Source organism: Triturus cristatus, chromosome 3_2 (assembly GCF_964204655.1).
Source record: "Triturus cristatus chromosome 3_2, aTriCri1.1, whole genome shotgun sequence".
Classification (NCBI taxonomy): domain Eukaryota; kingdom Metazoa; phylum Chordata; class Amphibia; order Caudata; family Salamandridae; genus Triturus; species Triturus cristatus.
The window spans coordinates 228,996,408-229,012,863 of NC_140584.1; the positions used below are offsets into that span (position 1 = coordinate 228,996,408).

Genomic DNA, 16,456 nt, shown 5'->3' on the forward strand with positions numbered 1-16,456 from the left:
GGCCAGCAGGGGGAGCCGTTGGAGTTCCACCAGGATTGAGGTGATATCATCATATTTGTTAATACCTTGACTGACGTGTTTTGGTGTGTAGAATGTGCTGACAGGTGCCAATATGGAGTCTGGGAGGCCATGGAGCAAGTGAGAGAGTATGAGGTGTCTTAGTCTGTTCTTTTTGGCCAACAAATTATTGTGTCCACTACATCTACCTTTGTCCTCACATTACCTTTTGCAGAATGCAGTGGGTTGCTTAATAAGATAGCCTTGCTTCTTTCATGTTCATAACCACCAAGTTTGTCTTAATTTAGCATTGACGTACATGTAATCTCTCCTCCGAAAATAACTTTCCTCTCTCGCTATGTAACTTATGCTATAGTAGGTTGTTTAGGTGCTCAAGCCCAGTAGAACAAAGAAAACTGATTAAAGATTAATGATTGTGGTAAATGTCATCAATGAGCTAAGAATAGTATGCTGTTCTTCCAAAATACATAAAAGCTTGAAATCAAAGAATATGTACCTAAAAAATGCAAGGCAGAGATTTAGGGCAAATATACCATTTAATGTATTTTCTACTAGGGCACCTTGTACTGTTATGAGAACAGTGGCGGCTCACCGAGGGAGTGCTGCCGGAGGGTAAGTAGGGGCGGGGGAGGGACAGGGTGGGGGGGTAGTGGAGTCCGACATACAATGGACAGGAGTAAGGTAAGTAATGAAATAAATAAAACAATTTACCTTGCGCGCGCTGCATCGCCGATTTGGCGATGCAGCTCGCACAAGGTAAATTGTTTTATTTATTTCATTACTTACCATACTCCTGTCTGTCATATGTCAGACGCCACTACCCCCTCCACCCTGCCCCTCCTCCGCCCCTCCCCACCACCCGCCACCACTGTATGAGAACTGTCTCCGTGCTTATTTTAACTCAGAAGGTCTCTGTGACTTTACTCAGCACTGCTTGTTTTCATTCGACCAGAACCAAAATGCTTTGTAAACACAGTCATTCCTTTCTCTTTATGCACATACAAGCATCAGGCATGGTGTGTTGCAACCTCTCTCATGGTTAGAAATGAAATAATGTGCATCTCTAGTTATACTGTCTGGTGAAAGCTTGCTGAGCTAATGAAGAGCACTATATGTGTCGAAGGGGGGGGTGTAAGGGTCGATAATGAAATGATCATGGCAATGGTTTTCTCACCCCTTGGGTTAGTGGTCCCTTCAGATCAGAGTTTAGGTAGATTGGAGGAGCAGTATGTGGAAGCTTGAATGCAGGGGGGCCTCCCCATATATACCTAGACTGTACACAAATAAATCATTTTAGCATGGTGAACAACTCAAACTGTATTTGTTTTGCGTTTAAAAAAATATATTATTACTTGGACATTTCGATCTGTGGCAACACAATTTATAGTAATGTTTTGCTCTTTACACGAACATTATACATTTTGTACATTAAATAGCGGGTTAGTTCAAGATACAATATCTGTCCTTAACTAAATTTCCACGCACACTATATTCAGTGGATAAAACTGCAGTTGTCGCCTCGCAGATCACCATGGACAAATTGAAGCAACTGACGCCAGCGAGAAGCCAGTTGAAGTGTTTTTCTTCTCGTCGCAAAGAGGAATTGTGGCAGATGGGCTGTGCTTATCGGCCAAGCTCTCAGAGCTCAGTGATTAAAGCACTTTACTTCGATGGAGCTGAAACATCTCCAAAGTGCAAGGATGCCTTTTGCTTCAGTCAATATAGAAGAACTACAGTATGAACCATCATAAAGTATGTAATTCACCAAACAGTATCCCTGATATGAAGAACTGTTTACATGGGAAGTTTTTAGAGCCTAACTGTTAAAGTATAGTGTAAAATCCAACATCTCGTAGTATGTAGTTATTGCTACTGGTTTAAAGAAAATAAACAACCAATAAAGGGGCATATTATCAAGCACGGCGTTAAAATTATCACCGCTTTAGCGGCAGAAAACTCCCGCTAAAGCGGCGAATATGCCGCAGAGAATTCCCATAGAAGCCCATGTTGAGACCAGAACACGGGCTTCTATGGGAATTCTTAAGGGCATATTATCAAGCCCATGATCGCCGCTTTAGCGGCAGTTTTCTGCCGCTAAAGGGGCGATAATTTTAACGCTGTTTCTTGATAATTTGCCCCAGAATGCTTGACATACAGAGATCTAAACCTGATGAAAGGTTACAGTGATTTAGTAATTTTTAGAATCGAGTTTGTTGAGTTGGCAGCCTAAAAAAAAAGGGAAATGTATTTATCAATACAAACAATGCTACTTTAAGCTGCTCCTTAAAAACATGCAAAAAAACTTTACGCCATATTCTTCAAAGCTGATTTTTTCAAGTCTGGTGTTAGCCATGACCTTTTGATTTTACTAAAATAATATAAATAATATACTTTCTGGGGGTGTCAGCCACCACTCTTCATCCAATGGTCTGTTATTATGCCATTCGCACTATCTTCCACCCACTATAGCACACAGAAAGGGGCAATGGGTAAACTCGCTTCAGCCTACGGCTTACTTCAATGAACACATTCCCACATAAATTCTCTTCATTGCTAAGAACTACCATGGCAATGTGTGCATTTTGAAACCAAGAATATTTGTCTTTAGCCAATTAATTTTTTGAAAGAAGAGGGCCTGACAGCTTGCTTAACAATAACGTTTTGTAAAACTCATGATTGAAAAAAAAAACAATTATTGACAAAACTAAATGGCTGGCAGCAAATGATAGTCCCAACTGCTTTGCCAATATTTGTTAATATCGCCCTTTCATGTCTGATAGTAAGGCAAAGGTACAATTTATTAATAAAAGTTCTCAACATGACATGTGAAGGGGAATATTAATAAAAATGTAATGAAATTGTGGTTTATTGTTTCAAGTCTACAACTTGAAATGAAAATCTTTTATTTTTATTCGTTTATTAAAACGACTTAAGCTGGATTGGAAAATATACTGTACACCTGTATTTGGCTCACTACCCACAGAAGCCACCACAGACCAAGTGATTTGTATTTTTAATGGGGTGTCGATCAACGGATGTACATTATTTTACATTTAGCACTCTTTGTAGAATAAGTACAAAATGAAACAAATCAAGCAAATTCTAGAAATATGTTATTTTACTGTCACCTGGCCTTGGAAAAAGGATACATTCTTGAAACACAAAAGTTTTTTATTTAAGTTTACATTTACCTTGTCTGCATCTACTGGGAACTTTGTATGTATAAGCCCTCCATCGTTATGATCATGGTCCACTTCATACATGTTGTATGATGGGTTGCCTATTTCTACATTCATTCCACCATTTGTGACTGGTTGCCGCCTGATTGTTTTCGTCCTGAGGAGTAAATATTTATAACGAAAACATTAAATCACACCATACATGCTAAGCTGTTTCACCAACACATTTAAACAAAGAAACAAAGAAATCCTCCCTTTAGAGCTTCATTGTGCAGTTCCCAGTAATCATGATTAGGCCAGCATCTTGAGGTACACGCTGAGTTACATTTCAAGACCAACCATAACTTACTGACTAAATATCGAAGAAAAATTAGGAATTACCAGAGGAACATACACCGTAATTACTGAGTCCAATAGTAATTCCTTTTTTTCTAAAAAGGAGGGAGATTTTGCTAAGTGAGATAGAGCTAATTATTTATGGCGGTTATGGTGCAGGGTTGCAGTCTGAGAAAATAGTAGAAACGGGGATTTCTGAATTATGGTTAATATTATTGGAGAATTGTACTGGAAACGTTCCATTTTCAGATATGTTTTTTTTTAAAGTTGCAGAGATTCCTTAAGGCAGAAAAGAGGTAAAATTTTAAAAGTATCTTTTGTAAAATATTTAGTACAAATCCAGCTTTGGGTGTGAATAGGGTTTATACAAAAAAATGTAAAACATTTAAGAATGGACTTTGTAGCTTTTCCCAGGCAGAGAATGCTTAACGAATTTTAATATTGTATTTCAAGGCTTTCCTATGGAACAGCTAACCCTGCTACAGTGAAAATAGGTTTTAGGGCATTGTCACTTTATGGAAGTTTAACATTACACTTTTGCATGTACTACTTTTTAATACCACGTACTCTGCTTTATGGGCATTTAAGGCCTAATTGGGGTGACTTATCAATATTTAAAAGTATGGTTAACACACTTCAAAAGGGGTTATTTTGATAGGTCAAAATTACGTTTTTTCAATCTGTGGAGACAGGCTACAGTGGTAGGCCTGCGGTCATGTTTTGCACTGTCACCCTAGTGGTGGCACAATGTGTGCTGCAGTCTACCAGTGCCAATTAACTTGCATTCCCCAGTAACACTTTGTGCCATATACCAGGGAGGTAAATGTAATTTAAATATGGCAATTATGAATATGACCAATTTAAAAATGTTTTAGGAGTTTCAACACATGCACTGGCCTCGTCAGCAGAGTCACAGTGTACAGAGTCAAAAAACAACATTATCAGACCAAACAAAATGGCTACACTTTAAATGAAGGGGCAAAAATCCCCCCAGCAGACGTTTGTGACTGGGACTGCCATGCCTCCTCCTTTCATATGTGGTGCACAAGCAGTGGATGTCCTGGTAACACCTTAACTTCTGCTCCCAAATCCGTAATATAGAAAAGGCAGTTTCAAAGGTGATCCTCATTTGCATGGGACCACTCACCAATAGTAATTAACTATTACCCATTTAGGACTGTGCAGGCATTCCATGTGAACCATTTTGATCTATATACCAGGATGGAAATCACATTCCTCAGTGGCCATTTCTGCAAAACCAAAGTGCCTCAGGCAGCAACACATTGATCCAAAGATCCACAGCACCACTGTATCTAAAGTAATGGCCCAAAGGTTGATTGCACCACTGCTTTATGAACCTTATGTTAGTTTTCTTCAGAATGAGAGGAGGAATCACACCTCTTCTTTCTATCACTCTACTTAGGGAAACAGCATTTACAACACTGTTAAAACAACGCGATGCTATTACAACGCAGTAGTTACAAAGACTGCGTTGTTACTTCGCAGTACTTTTATATCGCAAGTCATTACAATGACTTCCTGTAGGGGGCGCAAAGGTATTGGATATCAAATCCAACACCTTCCCTGCTGTTGCACAAATTGGAGTATGAATAGTAAATAATACTATTCCTAAGTCCAGCACGCCCTCTACAGCAAGTCGTTGTAATGACTTGCGATGTAAAGGTATTGCATACTAACAATAGTACACAATGTATTAGCATGCATTGTGACATGCTATATTCCTCTACTTACAGCAACAGGTGTGCCATTATGGGAGAGTGAATAGAATGAACTAATTAAATATAATTTGCCAGTGGTGTGTAGATTCAGAAGATTTTGCAATGACAGAGATGTCCTGTGACTGGTGATATAATTAAATTCTCCTTCACTTGTGATGTGAGTACTGTGTATGAAACTGCACAGGTTTCAAAGCAAATTTCAAATAAAACTTTTTTAATTATTTCCAATACAATAATTTGAAAAAAGAAGGAATATTTCCACATTATTGCCAGTTGGCAAGGTCAGATTGGAGACACATTGCAGTAGGGAAGTTTGGACTCTTGATTACCATAGATTGTCTTGCTTCCAACAACTCTTGCTCAAGCAAATAATATCAGGTGTTTTATGGCAAAACGTGTATCATGAACATCTTAAAGCGCAGTAATTCCACAATGTTTGTAATCCTGATTTAGGAGAATAGACTTTTTACTTCCTGAACTGGATTACAACAGGACTGAGAAATGCTAGCAGTCTTACCGCCTTCTTCTTTTGCAAAGTAGAAGTCCAATCACTAAAGTTGTAACCAAAGTCACCAAGAGGACCAGTGGAACGATGATCGCTATACTTCCTGTATACACAAAAAACAATAAAGGAGATGCTATACAAATGTTTTCATGCATGTTTACCAAACAAAAGCAAACATTTATCCTATACTCACTCTCACTGAAAGTGACAAATGAAAGAGGGGCAAAGCAACTAGTTTAAAACTATTTAAGAGTATGAAAACAAGATTAGGGTCATAGTATAATGTCCTTTCATTTAAAAATAAATAGTTATGGAACATCAAAGATAATATATTCTGGTGCAGAAATGTAATACTTCTGCAGTCTATAAAATAGTTCATAAATAGAATCATTTAAGTGCATCTAACATCATTTGTAGATATGTGTATAATGCTGCTTTTCATTTGAATGCATACTTTGAAAAAAAAGCAGCGTCAACAGATGGCTAAGGGGAGAAGTGTTACATAGAATGCTCTTGTTTAATTGGACCTGTGCAAACTGTTGGTATTTCGCTAGTCGTTGAACATATCAGTTCTTCTATAGTGAATTAGTGCAAATATTGGTGTAAATTGATTGGAAATTGTAAGTGAGTTAAGAGGAACAACCAGCTGCAAAGAATGTAAAACGTAAGAATAGTTCACCCTCTTTCTTTAAGACCAATTTTTCCTGACTTCACCAGCAATTTAAAGTGAAATGCAAAGATATTAGACAAACATTTAAGGGATTTAGGAAATACTCCAAAATATGTATGGCTTCTTTGATTATCTGCTTGCAGAGGGTGAGTCTTTGCATTAATCATACATAGGTTTTCAGTTAAGTAGTTCATATGAGAGTTAGAAAAAGCTTACAATTACTGACAAAAAATGCCATTCAATACATTGCTGAGAAGAAGGGAGGAAAGATCCTAATAATCTGGGTGTAGCAATCCTTATTAGCTCATTTCTGAGGGAGAAATACACACAAATGATGCAGATCCACTTCATTTTAGAAGTGAAAGTCTTGGTGCATATGAATTGTGGGACTGCATGTCTGCATGCTTATTTAATAGTTTGATATGCAAACAATACATTGATATACATTAAAATTGAAAAACAACATCCTTCTTAAAACAACAATTCAACAAAAATAAATGTAATTGCAGCAATTAACATATTCATCTATAATACACCAATCATACATACAAAATATTCTAAAAAACAATATCAGGAATTTACCAAATGTAAGACAATCTCCTCGTTATTTGAGCAAAATGCAATTGCTAAGGTGCAGGAAATTATCCATAGTTTAGCAGTTTAATTATTATTTATGCAAAATACAATATTTAATGTGCAAAATATGCTTATTCTAAGCACACAATTTTCTAAAAGGCCACAGACCAGAATTTACTTATAGCATGACAATATCCTTATTGTATGTGCAAAATACAATTGATTAGGTATGAACTACAATTAACACAACCTAACTTCTAATACAAAGGGTAAGTACAGTAAGAACCACAGAACAAATAGTAAGGGCAAGTTTTTCCATAGACCACAAACGGGAAATTATCCATAGCAGTGTCACTATTATTTGTGCAAAATACAATTATTACTGTGCAAAATGGAATTATAGCAGCAACAAGCTGACCACCACTTCTCAATTTAAGGACACAACATCCAACTAAAACTGCAGGGAGTGATATCATGGGGTTCCGCCTACCTAAAAGTTCATATAACTTGATATCCTATGGTGTACTATAATACTAATAAATAAACTCAATTTAACAGAGCTCGCAACTCCCTGCTATATGGACCGCATCTACCTTTTCCATAAGAATACATCTGTTGCTTTGAGCTACTCAATTCAACAAGCCCTTTGGTTACTACAGACAAAAAGTTCCCTACGGCAAAACACAATCTCATATTATTGCAAGTAAATATTACTGCCATTAAGTTGTTAATGCAATGGACCTGTACATTTCTAAAAAAAAGTTACGGACTCCTTCTTCCCATGGATGTTAATTCACCAAAATGCCAGGGTTAGCAGATGCAACATAATTCGCCATTTGGCGTTTACTTTTACTCACTCACACATCCTTACACAAGCATACACAAACACACAGACACACATTCACACACAGTCTCATATACAAACACAATCTCACCTTCAAGCATGCACACAATATACATTTAAGATTATTTTTTGCTTACCACACCTGACAGTAAGAGTCATCTTCCAGCTAACTGTACATCATTTTTTTATAATACTTATAGTGAATAATACAACATTATTCACTATTAGTATTATAAAAAATGGCAGAAAATAAGGGAAGTGAAGCCCCAACCAATATCCATAAGTACGATCTGTTCCTGTGTTCCTATCACTGATTTTGCCACCTCTGAGGCCAGGACTTCCAAAGGTAGTGACAGTGGTCTCAAGGGGCAAGCCAGGGGTCGCAGATGTGACCCCTGGCGACCCCTTAATGACACTCCATGCTTCTTACTATATATCGAAGCATGTGAAAAATAAAATTATATGCACAAAATACATTGGAGTATTTAGACAGAAGGGGCAGATGCCACTTTCCTGCTCTAAACCCTTTAAACTTCCACTTTATAAAGGCTGCCACCTGCCCAAAACAATCTTCAAGACCCATTTTTCTGATCTAGCCACTTTTTATATCACACAAATAAGGCTAGATATGACCACCGTATTCCGACTCCATTATATGTTGCAGGCTGTCTCTCCTGCCCACATTCTCTTAGTCACCCTTCCTAGAGCACTCTTTTATTAAACATTTTAATAATTCTTTCTGCTGTGATACACACACGTTTTGCTGGTCCTACCCTAGTGGGATAGTCAAAGAGGTTTTAATAGCATGTAAATTAGCAACCCACTGTAATAGATAAGATTTTATTGTATGCCTCAAACAGGCCTCATCCCATTTTTGGAGACAGACCCAGTAATTGAGAATCCTCTGCTTGTATTTAAAAAAACATATTGGTCAGGGCTAGCTCCAACCTCGGGGCACACTTCACTGAGCCTCTAGGCAATCCGAGTACCCTTTACGGAAACTCATTTGGACCTTTGGTATAATTCTGTCACTTCTTACCCAGTCTTCCAATAAGCCCAGCAGATGTTTCACAAAACTTTTGCTGGCAATGTCCAACAAAGTAATCAAACAGTAACTCAAGAGTAGGTCTTGTTCGCCTTTTTATGCAACGGGACCCTAGTCCTTCCTTTCCAAGCTTCTGGTGGGTCATGTCCAGGACTTGAGCCCACAAACTAGGATTAAGTTTGATTATATCTGATGAAAGGCCATTAAGACCTTGGGCCTGAGAGCTTTTAAAACTTTTTAGTACAGCCTTGATATTCCTTACTGAGGGGAACAAAGTGCACTCTACCATACCATTGTTTGGGGCTCAGCATACAGCTCCCCATTGCTTCTCTTTCTTTTTCGTTTTGGTTCATACAACTTAGATATATACCTGGCCCATGCTTCTCTCAGAAACAGACACTGCTACGATGTGTTTAATCAGCCCAAGAGCAATATTGACTATGTTCCAGAAAGCCTTTATGCTACCCGAATGGAGGAAGGCAATTGCCTTCGTCCATACACTCTCTATTTCTTTCAATATTTTTTGTCTTTCTTCTTTCCTATAAGTTTTCCTATGAACTTTAATTAGACACTCCCTATTGAACCCACCTGTTTTATCAGCCTGCCTTATGTTCTTATTTAATGTATATTTGCACTTGCCTTATCAGGACTATAAGTACCCTTCATAAGCTGGCCACTATTAAGACCCACCAACACCATGTCCCTAATGGAGGCAAGTAAATTCACAAAACCCTTTACTATGTACTGAGATGGTTGATTGGTCTATGATTTGAAAAGCTCCATCATACTGTTTACAGCTTGAGATTTTATTTTTGCTGACCACACTAGCCTTTGTTCATTCCTACAATAAATTGACTGACTATTCTACCAGATATCTCTTAGATAGTCACCGCCATACAACAAGACCACAAGTGGTTTATGGTTGCTACCTACAAGATCATATATTACTAGATCCTTAACTAAGCCAAAGTGAAGAGATTATTACAGACACCTGCCCATTATCAAAAGTGCGCTGGGCCAGCTGGTTGCCTATGCATCTGCCATTAGTTATAGTCATATTTAGGCAAACATTGTAGCTAATTGTATATCCATCACATCACCCTGCTGACATGGCAAAAACTGACATGAGATCCCCAAAGCACTTTCTTTCCCCAGTTGAAACTCACCAGTCGATGGGATCAGTGGAATATTTGCATTAAAATCGCCCAACAATAAGATTTGCATGTTAGGGAAGGACAGGGTATTCTTATCCATTAGAGCTGCCTACTCTCTTAACTGTTCCTGCCTTTTTTTTTAGGGGAAATATGTATTGATTAGTAATAGATCAGGACCATGATTGTTTCCAATTTTATCTTGTTTTTTCAGTAATAGGCCAGAGACTGACATTGTCAAAAAAATTATCAAACTTGTTTAATAAAATGCTCCCAACATTTTCATATTTTACAGATATCATGAAAGCTAAGACATCTGCAGGGCCACCAAATTGCCCCTTGATTTCTTTAATGCTAAAAGCTCTATGGTCACTAAACACCACCTCCTCCAGTTCCCAGGTGTCTTGCAAGGCAATAATCATAACGTTTTGATCCTCTATAACAGACTACAGAAAATCGAGTTTACTTTTCATGACCAGCAATGTTGAATTAGAACAAATTAACGCCATCCTCATCTTGAAATTGCCTCTTTTTCATTAATTGTACCCACAATCCAATTCCATTTGTTGTCATGATGTTTTGATAGTTATTCCAGGTTACTAAAGATTTGCCTCCCCTTCTGATTTAATAATAAAGATCTTCTCAGAACCAGCATCCTCCTGGCTCCCCAAACTCACTATTGGGGGATCACGATTAAATTGATTACAATGTGCCCCCATATGCTCCTCCTGTACTTTCATATGGGTTGGCAACACCCTAGTGAGATCAAATCCTTGGTTAAATGATTCATACATTTCAAAACCTGACAGCTGAAGCTCATCCAGTGAGTTCAGATCTTCATCTGCTACTATCCTGGAATAGAAATGGACCAATACAAATGGCCAGGAGTCGGCTATAGTACTGGCTTTTGGAAGAAGAACCAGAGAAATATATTTTGGGGACATTTTGGCCAGCTCAGAGATTGTTTAAAAAAGGATAGAATGCAGATCTTTTTAGTGAACATTCTGTATCAGGGTCAGCAAAAATATCTACAAATTGGAGGACCCAATCAACATCCTCATAGGGGTTGATTACAAAACCCTTACCCCTCCTTTGATCGGCCTCCAGCCTAAGAGACTCGAATCCAACAACCCTGGGAAATATGGCACTACCATGCATAAGCAGAAATATATCCTGGCTCAATGGCACAGGCTTATGCCCAAAGTCATCATTATCCATTCCTGATTCAGTTGGATTGCAAACCAATGATGGAAGAACTGACCCAAAACGTCCAAAACAGTACACGTATCTGTAATGGTTGAGCAACTGGGATCTTGGGTTGGAGATCCTTTGTGGAGAATTTAACACTTCTTATACTTCTCTCGTTTAACATCCATATTTTCCTTTCCTTTTACTTTTTTCCTTTCTTTTGCTAGGCTTTGAATTAGATTCCTCTATATTTACCTTTTGATATAAAAATGGGAACACCCCACTACTTTTCCCTAAATCAGCGGAAGACCAGGTAGTACCACCCATTTATTAATGATCTCCGACAGATCACAACCTGTGTCCTTATTTGGAGGATAAGCTTGGGACCCCCCACTTGAACACCTACCTCCCTAAAGCTAGGAATAGGCCTCTTCACACTGCTCCTACTGCTGTCACCTGATTGTTTTACAGGTAATTCTTTAAGTATTAATGTTAAAATATCTAGGATGTGGTCTGAGCTATCAGTGGACTTCTCCAGTAAAGACAAAATAGAAGACAAAATACACTAAAGACTTTGCAATGACTTAGAAAAACACACATAGGCTGATGACGTTTGTTGGATTCAGCAACATATCTGCAAATGCTGAAGTATTAGATAATGGAGAATTTGTATAATTAGGTGTACTAGAAAATATTTCCAAAGACTTTTTCTACCACTTAGTTATTTCGGGCAGTGGTTCCAAACCCCTGTTTACTGCCACCAGATCTAGTTTACAGGGTGTGATATCAAGTAAAGTGAAATCCAGTAAAATAGAAAAATGAGAATCCTGAAAGGCCTGTGGGGCAGCTGAGTTACTTTAGTATCACTGGCCAGTGGAAAATCCCTAAAAGGATTTTTTTTTCTTCCCTAGAGTGAGTCACTTGTTCCTGTTCTTCATTTTGTTCCTGCAGCTGGTCCATGATAGGAGCCTTGCACAGGTTGTCTATAGGCACAGTCTGATTACTTGCATCAGCCTTCAAATTTACATTCTTCATTGACTACGTTGTTGAGCTGGAGATGGAAATTTCTATAGAAGGATTTTGAAAATTCGCTGGTATTATTCCAATCCCTTTAAGGATAACCAGATGAGGCGCTTTATTTTTTAGTGGATTAGATTTTGATTTTTTGCCACAATCTGGTGGAGAGTACTCTGGCAGATATGAGGTTTCTCATCGTCATGATTTAGGATGAAAGCGGTTAAAGTGAAGCTACAATAAGATGGGAAAGGTGGGAGGGAGCACCCTAAGACTGCAAGCCGCACCCAGTAATAAACATAACATAAGATGTGTATTTGTAAAGCGCACATTTATCCGGAGGTATGTTGGCGCTGAATAACAGATGTTTATTGTTACCCAACTCAGTGGTACTCATTTGATCAACCTCAGATGGATAAAAGGCTGAGTGGACTAGCCGGGATTTGAACCTGTGACCATGAGGACGAACACAGGCCCCTGCAGAGGAAGCATCAGTCCATTGTGTCACCAGACCCATCATGGATGGGCCGCTTCTTCAGAAACAGGCTCTACCTTACAGCTGCAGCCACTAATGCTGCAGTACCCCTTATCAACACCAAGGCTCAATGGCCAGCATGACACCAGCTTGATAGCTGTCCTGTGTCACCTTACAGCTAAACTCCAAATCTCTAAGAATATTACAAGGCGCTAAAAGTGACCATGTATAGAGATCTCACAATTGCCCCATCTCTCATAGGGCTGCTAAAAAGGGGAGAGAGAGTCTGGAGGGTATGCGCCACCTCACCTTCCCTAGTAGATATCCACTGCCTAATACTACACGGAAGGGGCATGAGCACACTTGGGGACCCACTCTAAGTTTGCAAACAAATTACAGACAGTTGCAGCAGATAGTTTGCACACGGTTTACGGGGATTAGTCAACACCAGGGCTAGACGGGGTTTGACAACACTGGCTTAGTCAACTCCGGGGCTAATCCAAAAGCTGAGGAGGACCTGCAAAAGCCTGCAAGAGCAAAGAAAGTGATCAGTGTGAGGCAACATAAGACCCCCCACATGAACTGCAAGCTGCACCGACCTAACTTCTGCCACTTCCGCTCACCGCGGGCACCGCATTGCGCTTGTGCCTAAGCGCTTACCCCTTAACAGACTTAGTGCCTCCGTGCTTCAGTGCTTCGTGCTTCAGAACAACCAACCTTCTACACCTTCACTCCCTTGCTCCATTTTGCTAATTTTTGCTTCTTTACTCCTTGGCCTTAATCGGCCGTAAGTGACCTGAAATCAGCTTTGCGGCCTTTCTCTCCAAGGCCCGAACAACAAGGCGCAACAGGGTGCAGCAGAGCCACTACGTCTGCAGGGCTTTGATGATGATTGTGGACTGTAGGCTGTAGAGGGCTGTGGAGGACAAGGGCCAGGGCAAAGCATCCAACCTAGCCCTCACCTCACTTACTTTCTTTCTGCCCCCAAACACTTTCTAACCATTTAGCTAACCCATGTGAGCTCAGTATGGCACCCAACTCAGCTTAGAGTTCAGAGCGGCTTCCCCATTTGACAAAACCTGACAGGAGCACAGGATATAAGGGCACTTTAGCGGATTTAAGCCCCAAACTAGCAACTCATTTTTAGTGGTTCTTGACAGCGCTAAAAAGGTCAAGACAGTAAGGGCCTGATTTAGTGTTTGGCAGATGGATAGCTCTGCCAAAACCTGATGGATATAGCATCTACCTTATTACAAGTGCCTCAGGATATAACTAACTTGCAAATTTGATGAAAGTCATGAACCCAGAACATTTGACTCCTTGGCCATGGAGAGTGAAACAACGTTGCCTTGGTTTTCAGGCATCTAGGGCCATGAGTGACAAAGGACTGCAGCAGCCTAAGCCAGAATTCTTTTCTGCTGTATCATTTCTTTCTGCATATCAGGAAATAATAAACAGTTAATGCAAATTGTCTGGTAGGAGCAGAAATGGGGTACCACTCATTCCAAAATTTGTTTGCCAAGGTGAATTTTTGTGGAAGAGTCTGAGTACTGGTGTTTGGGTTTGTGATTATTTGATGAAGGTAGGCAGCAATGTGTCCCTGTTAGACCTAAGAAACCAAAGAGTCTCATTTAATCTATGCTAATCATTCTGCCAGTCCTGGTGTGATGGAAGACGTACCCTGGCCACACTTGCACAGGATGGTTTATTTTGAAGTTTCTTTCCCAGATGCAGCATTTATACTGGAATAATTACACACAAACTGAAATATACTTACACTGTGGAAACATCACTTTGGTGGCAGCATGCTCTGGTTGCATTCTAAAACTACTGTAATTAATTAGTTTCCTGACAGTGTATTCCCAAAGTGGGAGTGGAATAAAAATGTAATTTGGGTGCAGGAAGTTTCATTTGGTTGATTTACTATGAAAGCCCTCCATAGTTTAAAAAGGTGTTTTGGATGAACAGGGCAGCACCAGAAATTGTGTCAAATCTACATAAATTGGGTGTCCAGTTTTTAGCCATTTCTAATAAACTCGTCAACCTCAGTTGTCTTCCCTAAGAGAACAGGTTTTAGCTCCATTGTCAGGAATGTTCCTTCACTACAATCTATAAGTGAGGCGGGGAACACAGAATAGTTCAATTTGATGTCCAACATTTTTTTGGGGATGCCTAATTACTTCCAACTTCTATGTGAGACAATAATTATTGATTGCTTCAAGGAGCTCACTCGCACATCGAAGATTCAAGAGGAAAAAAAACTTCCTAGAGATTTTAAGTGTGGGAAAACATCATAGATATTTCAACACTGGTAACTGTATATATTGCACTCAATAAACACTTATTAATTTTTCATGGACCTTTTTCATATTTTACTTTAATATCCTTCTTTTAAAATCTTTTATTAAAAGGCTATGTAATATCATTGGCATTGTCCTGTTGTTAATTTTGAATCCCACTTCGGATATTATTGTGTGTGTGATGTCCAGTAATACATTCATTCTATGATTAAATGCATAGTACTTTTTTATTTAATCTGACTGAACATTAAGAGGGCCATTTAGATTTTGGTGGAGTGAGAGAATTGCTGTAAATTGGTAATGCTCCCTCCTCGACAAACTCATAGGTCCCCTACTCTATTTAGAGTCAAGGCATGCACCCTACAAAGCTCAGCTGGCTATGCTGGTATAAACCCACATCCAGGAGGCTGTCTGCTACCGGCCCACCAGGTCAATGTGGTATTCACTCTCCACTACCTAGAATGGAATGATGTCACTCATTTTCCCTACCTGGAACAGCTAGTGCGCCATTGTGGAGGAAATGCACAATAGTTCCTGTGCCCAGTAAAAGAAAATCTCACTGCATGAAAGTGTTATTTCTTTTAATCTTCTGAAAAATCCCACTTTGTAATGGATCAGTCCCTTTATTAGAGTCTCTTCAGCAATGGCTCCTCCCACTTAAGGCACAAATAACCCCTTCTTCCGGATGCCGATCTCTAAATAAGGTCCTCTGCTGGCCATGTAGGCCAGTGAACCCTAATGAGCCTCTAAGGGGCATATCAACAACAACCGGCGATAATTATCGCTGAGCGCACTTAGCGCTCGGCTAATTATCGCCTTTATCGCTGCGATAGCGTGCTATTAGCAACGCTTATCTCATCAGGGATAAAAATCGTAGCGCTAACTGGCTAACGTGAGATTATCGCTGGAAAACCGGCGATAATCTCATGTTAGCTAGTTGATAGGGACTCACAAACTTAGCCATGATATCCACCTTCCATAGGATATCATGGCTAAGTCAGTCCTGAAGAAGGCGTAAGGAAAGTAGCGATAACAGGGGTTATCGCTACTTTTCCTGACGCAATGCTTCATAGCGTTAGGCTTGCTGATAGGAGAAATGTCGCTTAGCGACATTTCTCCTGTCATGCCAGGACAGGAACGCCCACTTTGCATCCCATTAGAGATGCAAAGCTGGGCGTTAGGAATCCTGACGCTAAAGCAAGGTTTCACGCGTTAGCATGAGCTTGCTGAGTAGGCAAAAAAATTATCGCCGCTTTTCGGCCGAAAACGGCCGCAAAAGCGGCGATAATTTTTTATCGCCTGCTTGTTGATATGCGCCTAAGTTCTTTGTCGGTTTAATTATTTGCCATTGCTTGTTGCTGTCTTTCATTTCTGATATATTTCAGGGGTTAGGCCTAAAATGTGTCAAACTACTCA

General features: G+C 39.5%; 1 protein-coding gene across 1 annotated transcript in view; it reads right to left on the bottom strand.

Annotated features, from left to right (window-relative positions):
- The window catches only part of LRP1B (LDL receptor related protein 1B), a 3,634,433-nt gene that overhangs the window by 15,347 nt on the left and 3,602,630 nt on the right, over positions 1 to 16,456 (bottom strand). Inside the window, exons 89-91 of the mRNA XM_085647014.1 lie at positions 5,790 to 5,880; positions 3,210 to 3,354; positions 1,193 to 1,291 (exon numbers count right to left, since the gene is read on the bottom strand). Of these exons, the coding sequence (XP_085503140.1) occupies positions 1,193 to 1,291; positions 3,210 to 3,354; positions 5,790 to 5,880 (335 nt within the window). The remainder of the gene's footprint in view (positions 1 to 1,192; positions 1,292 to 3,209; positions 3,355 to 5,789; positions 5,881 to 16,456) is intronic.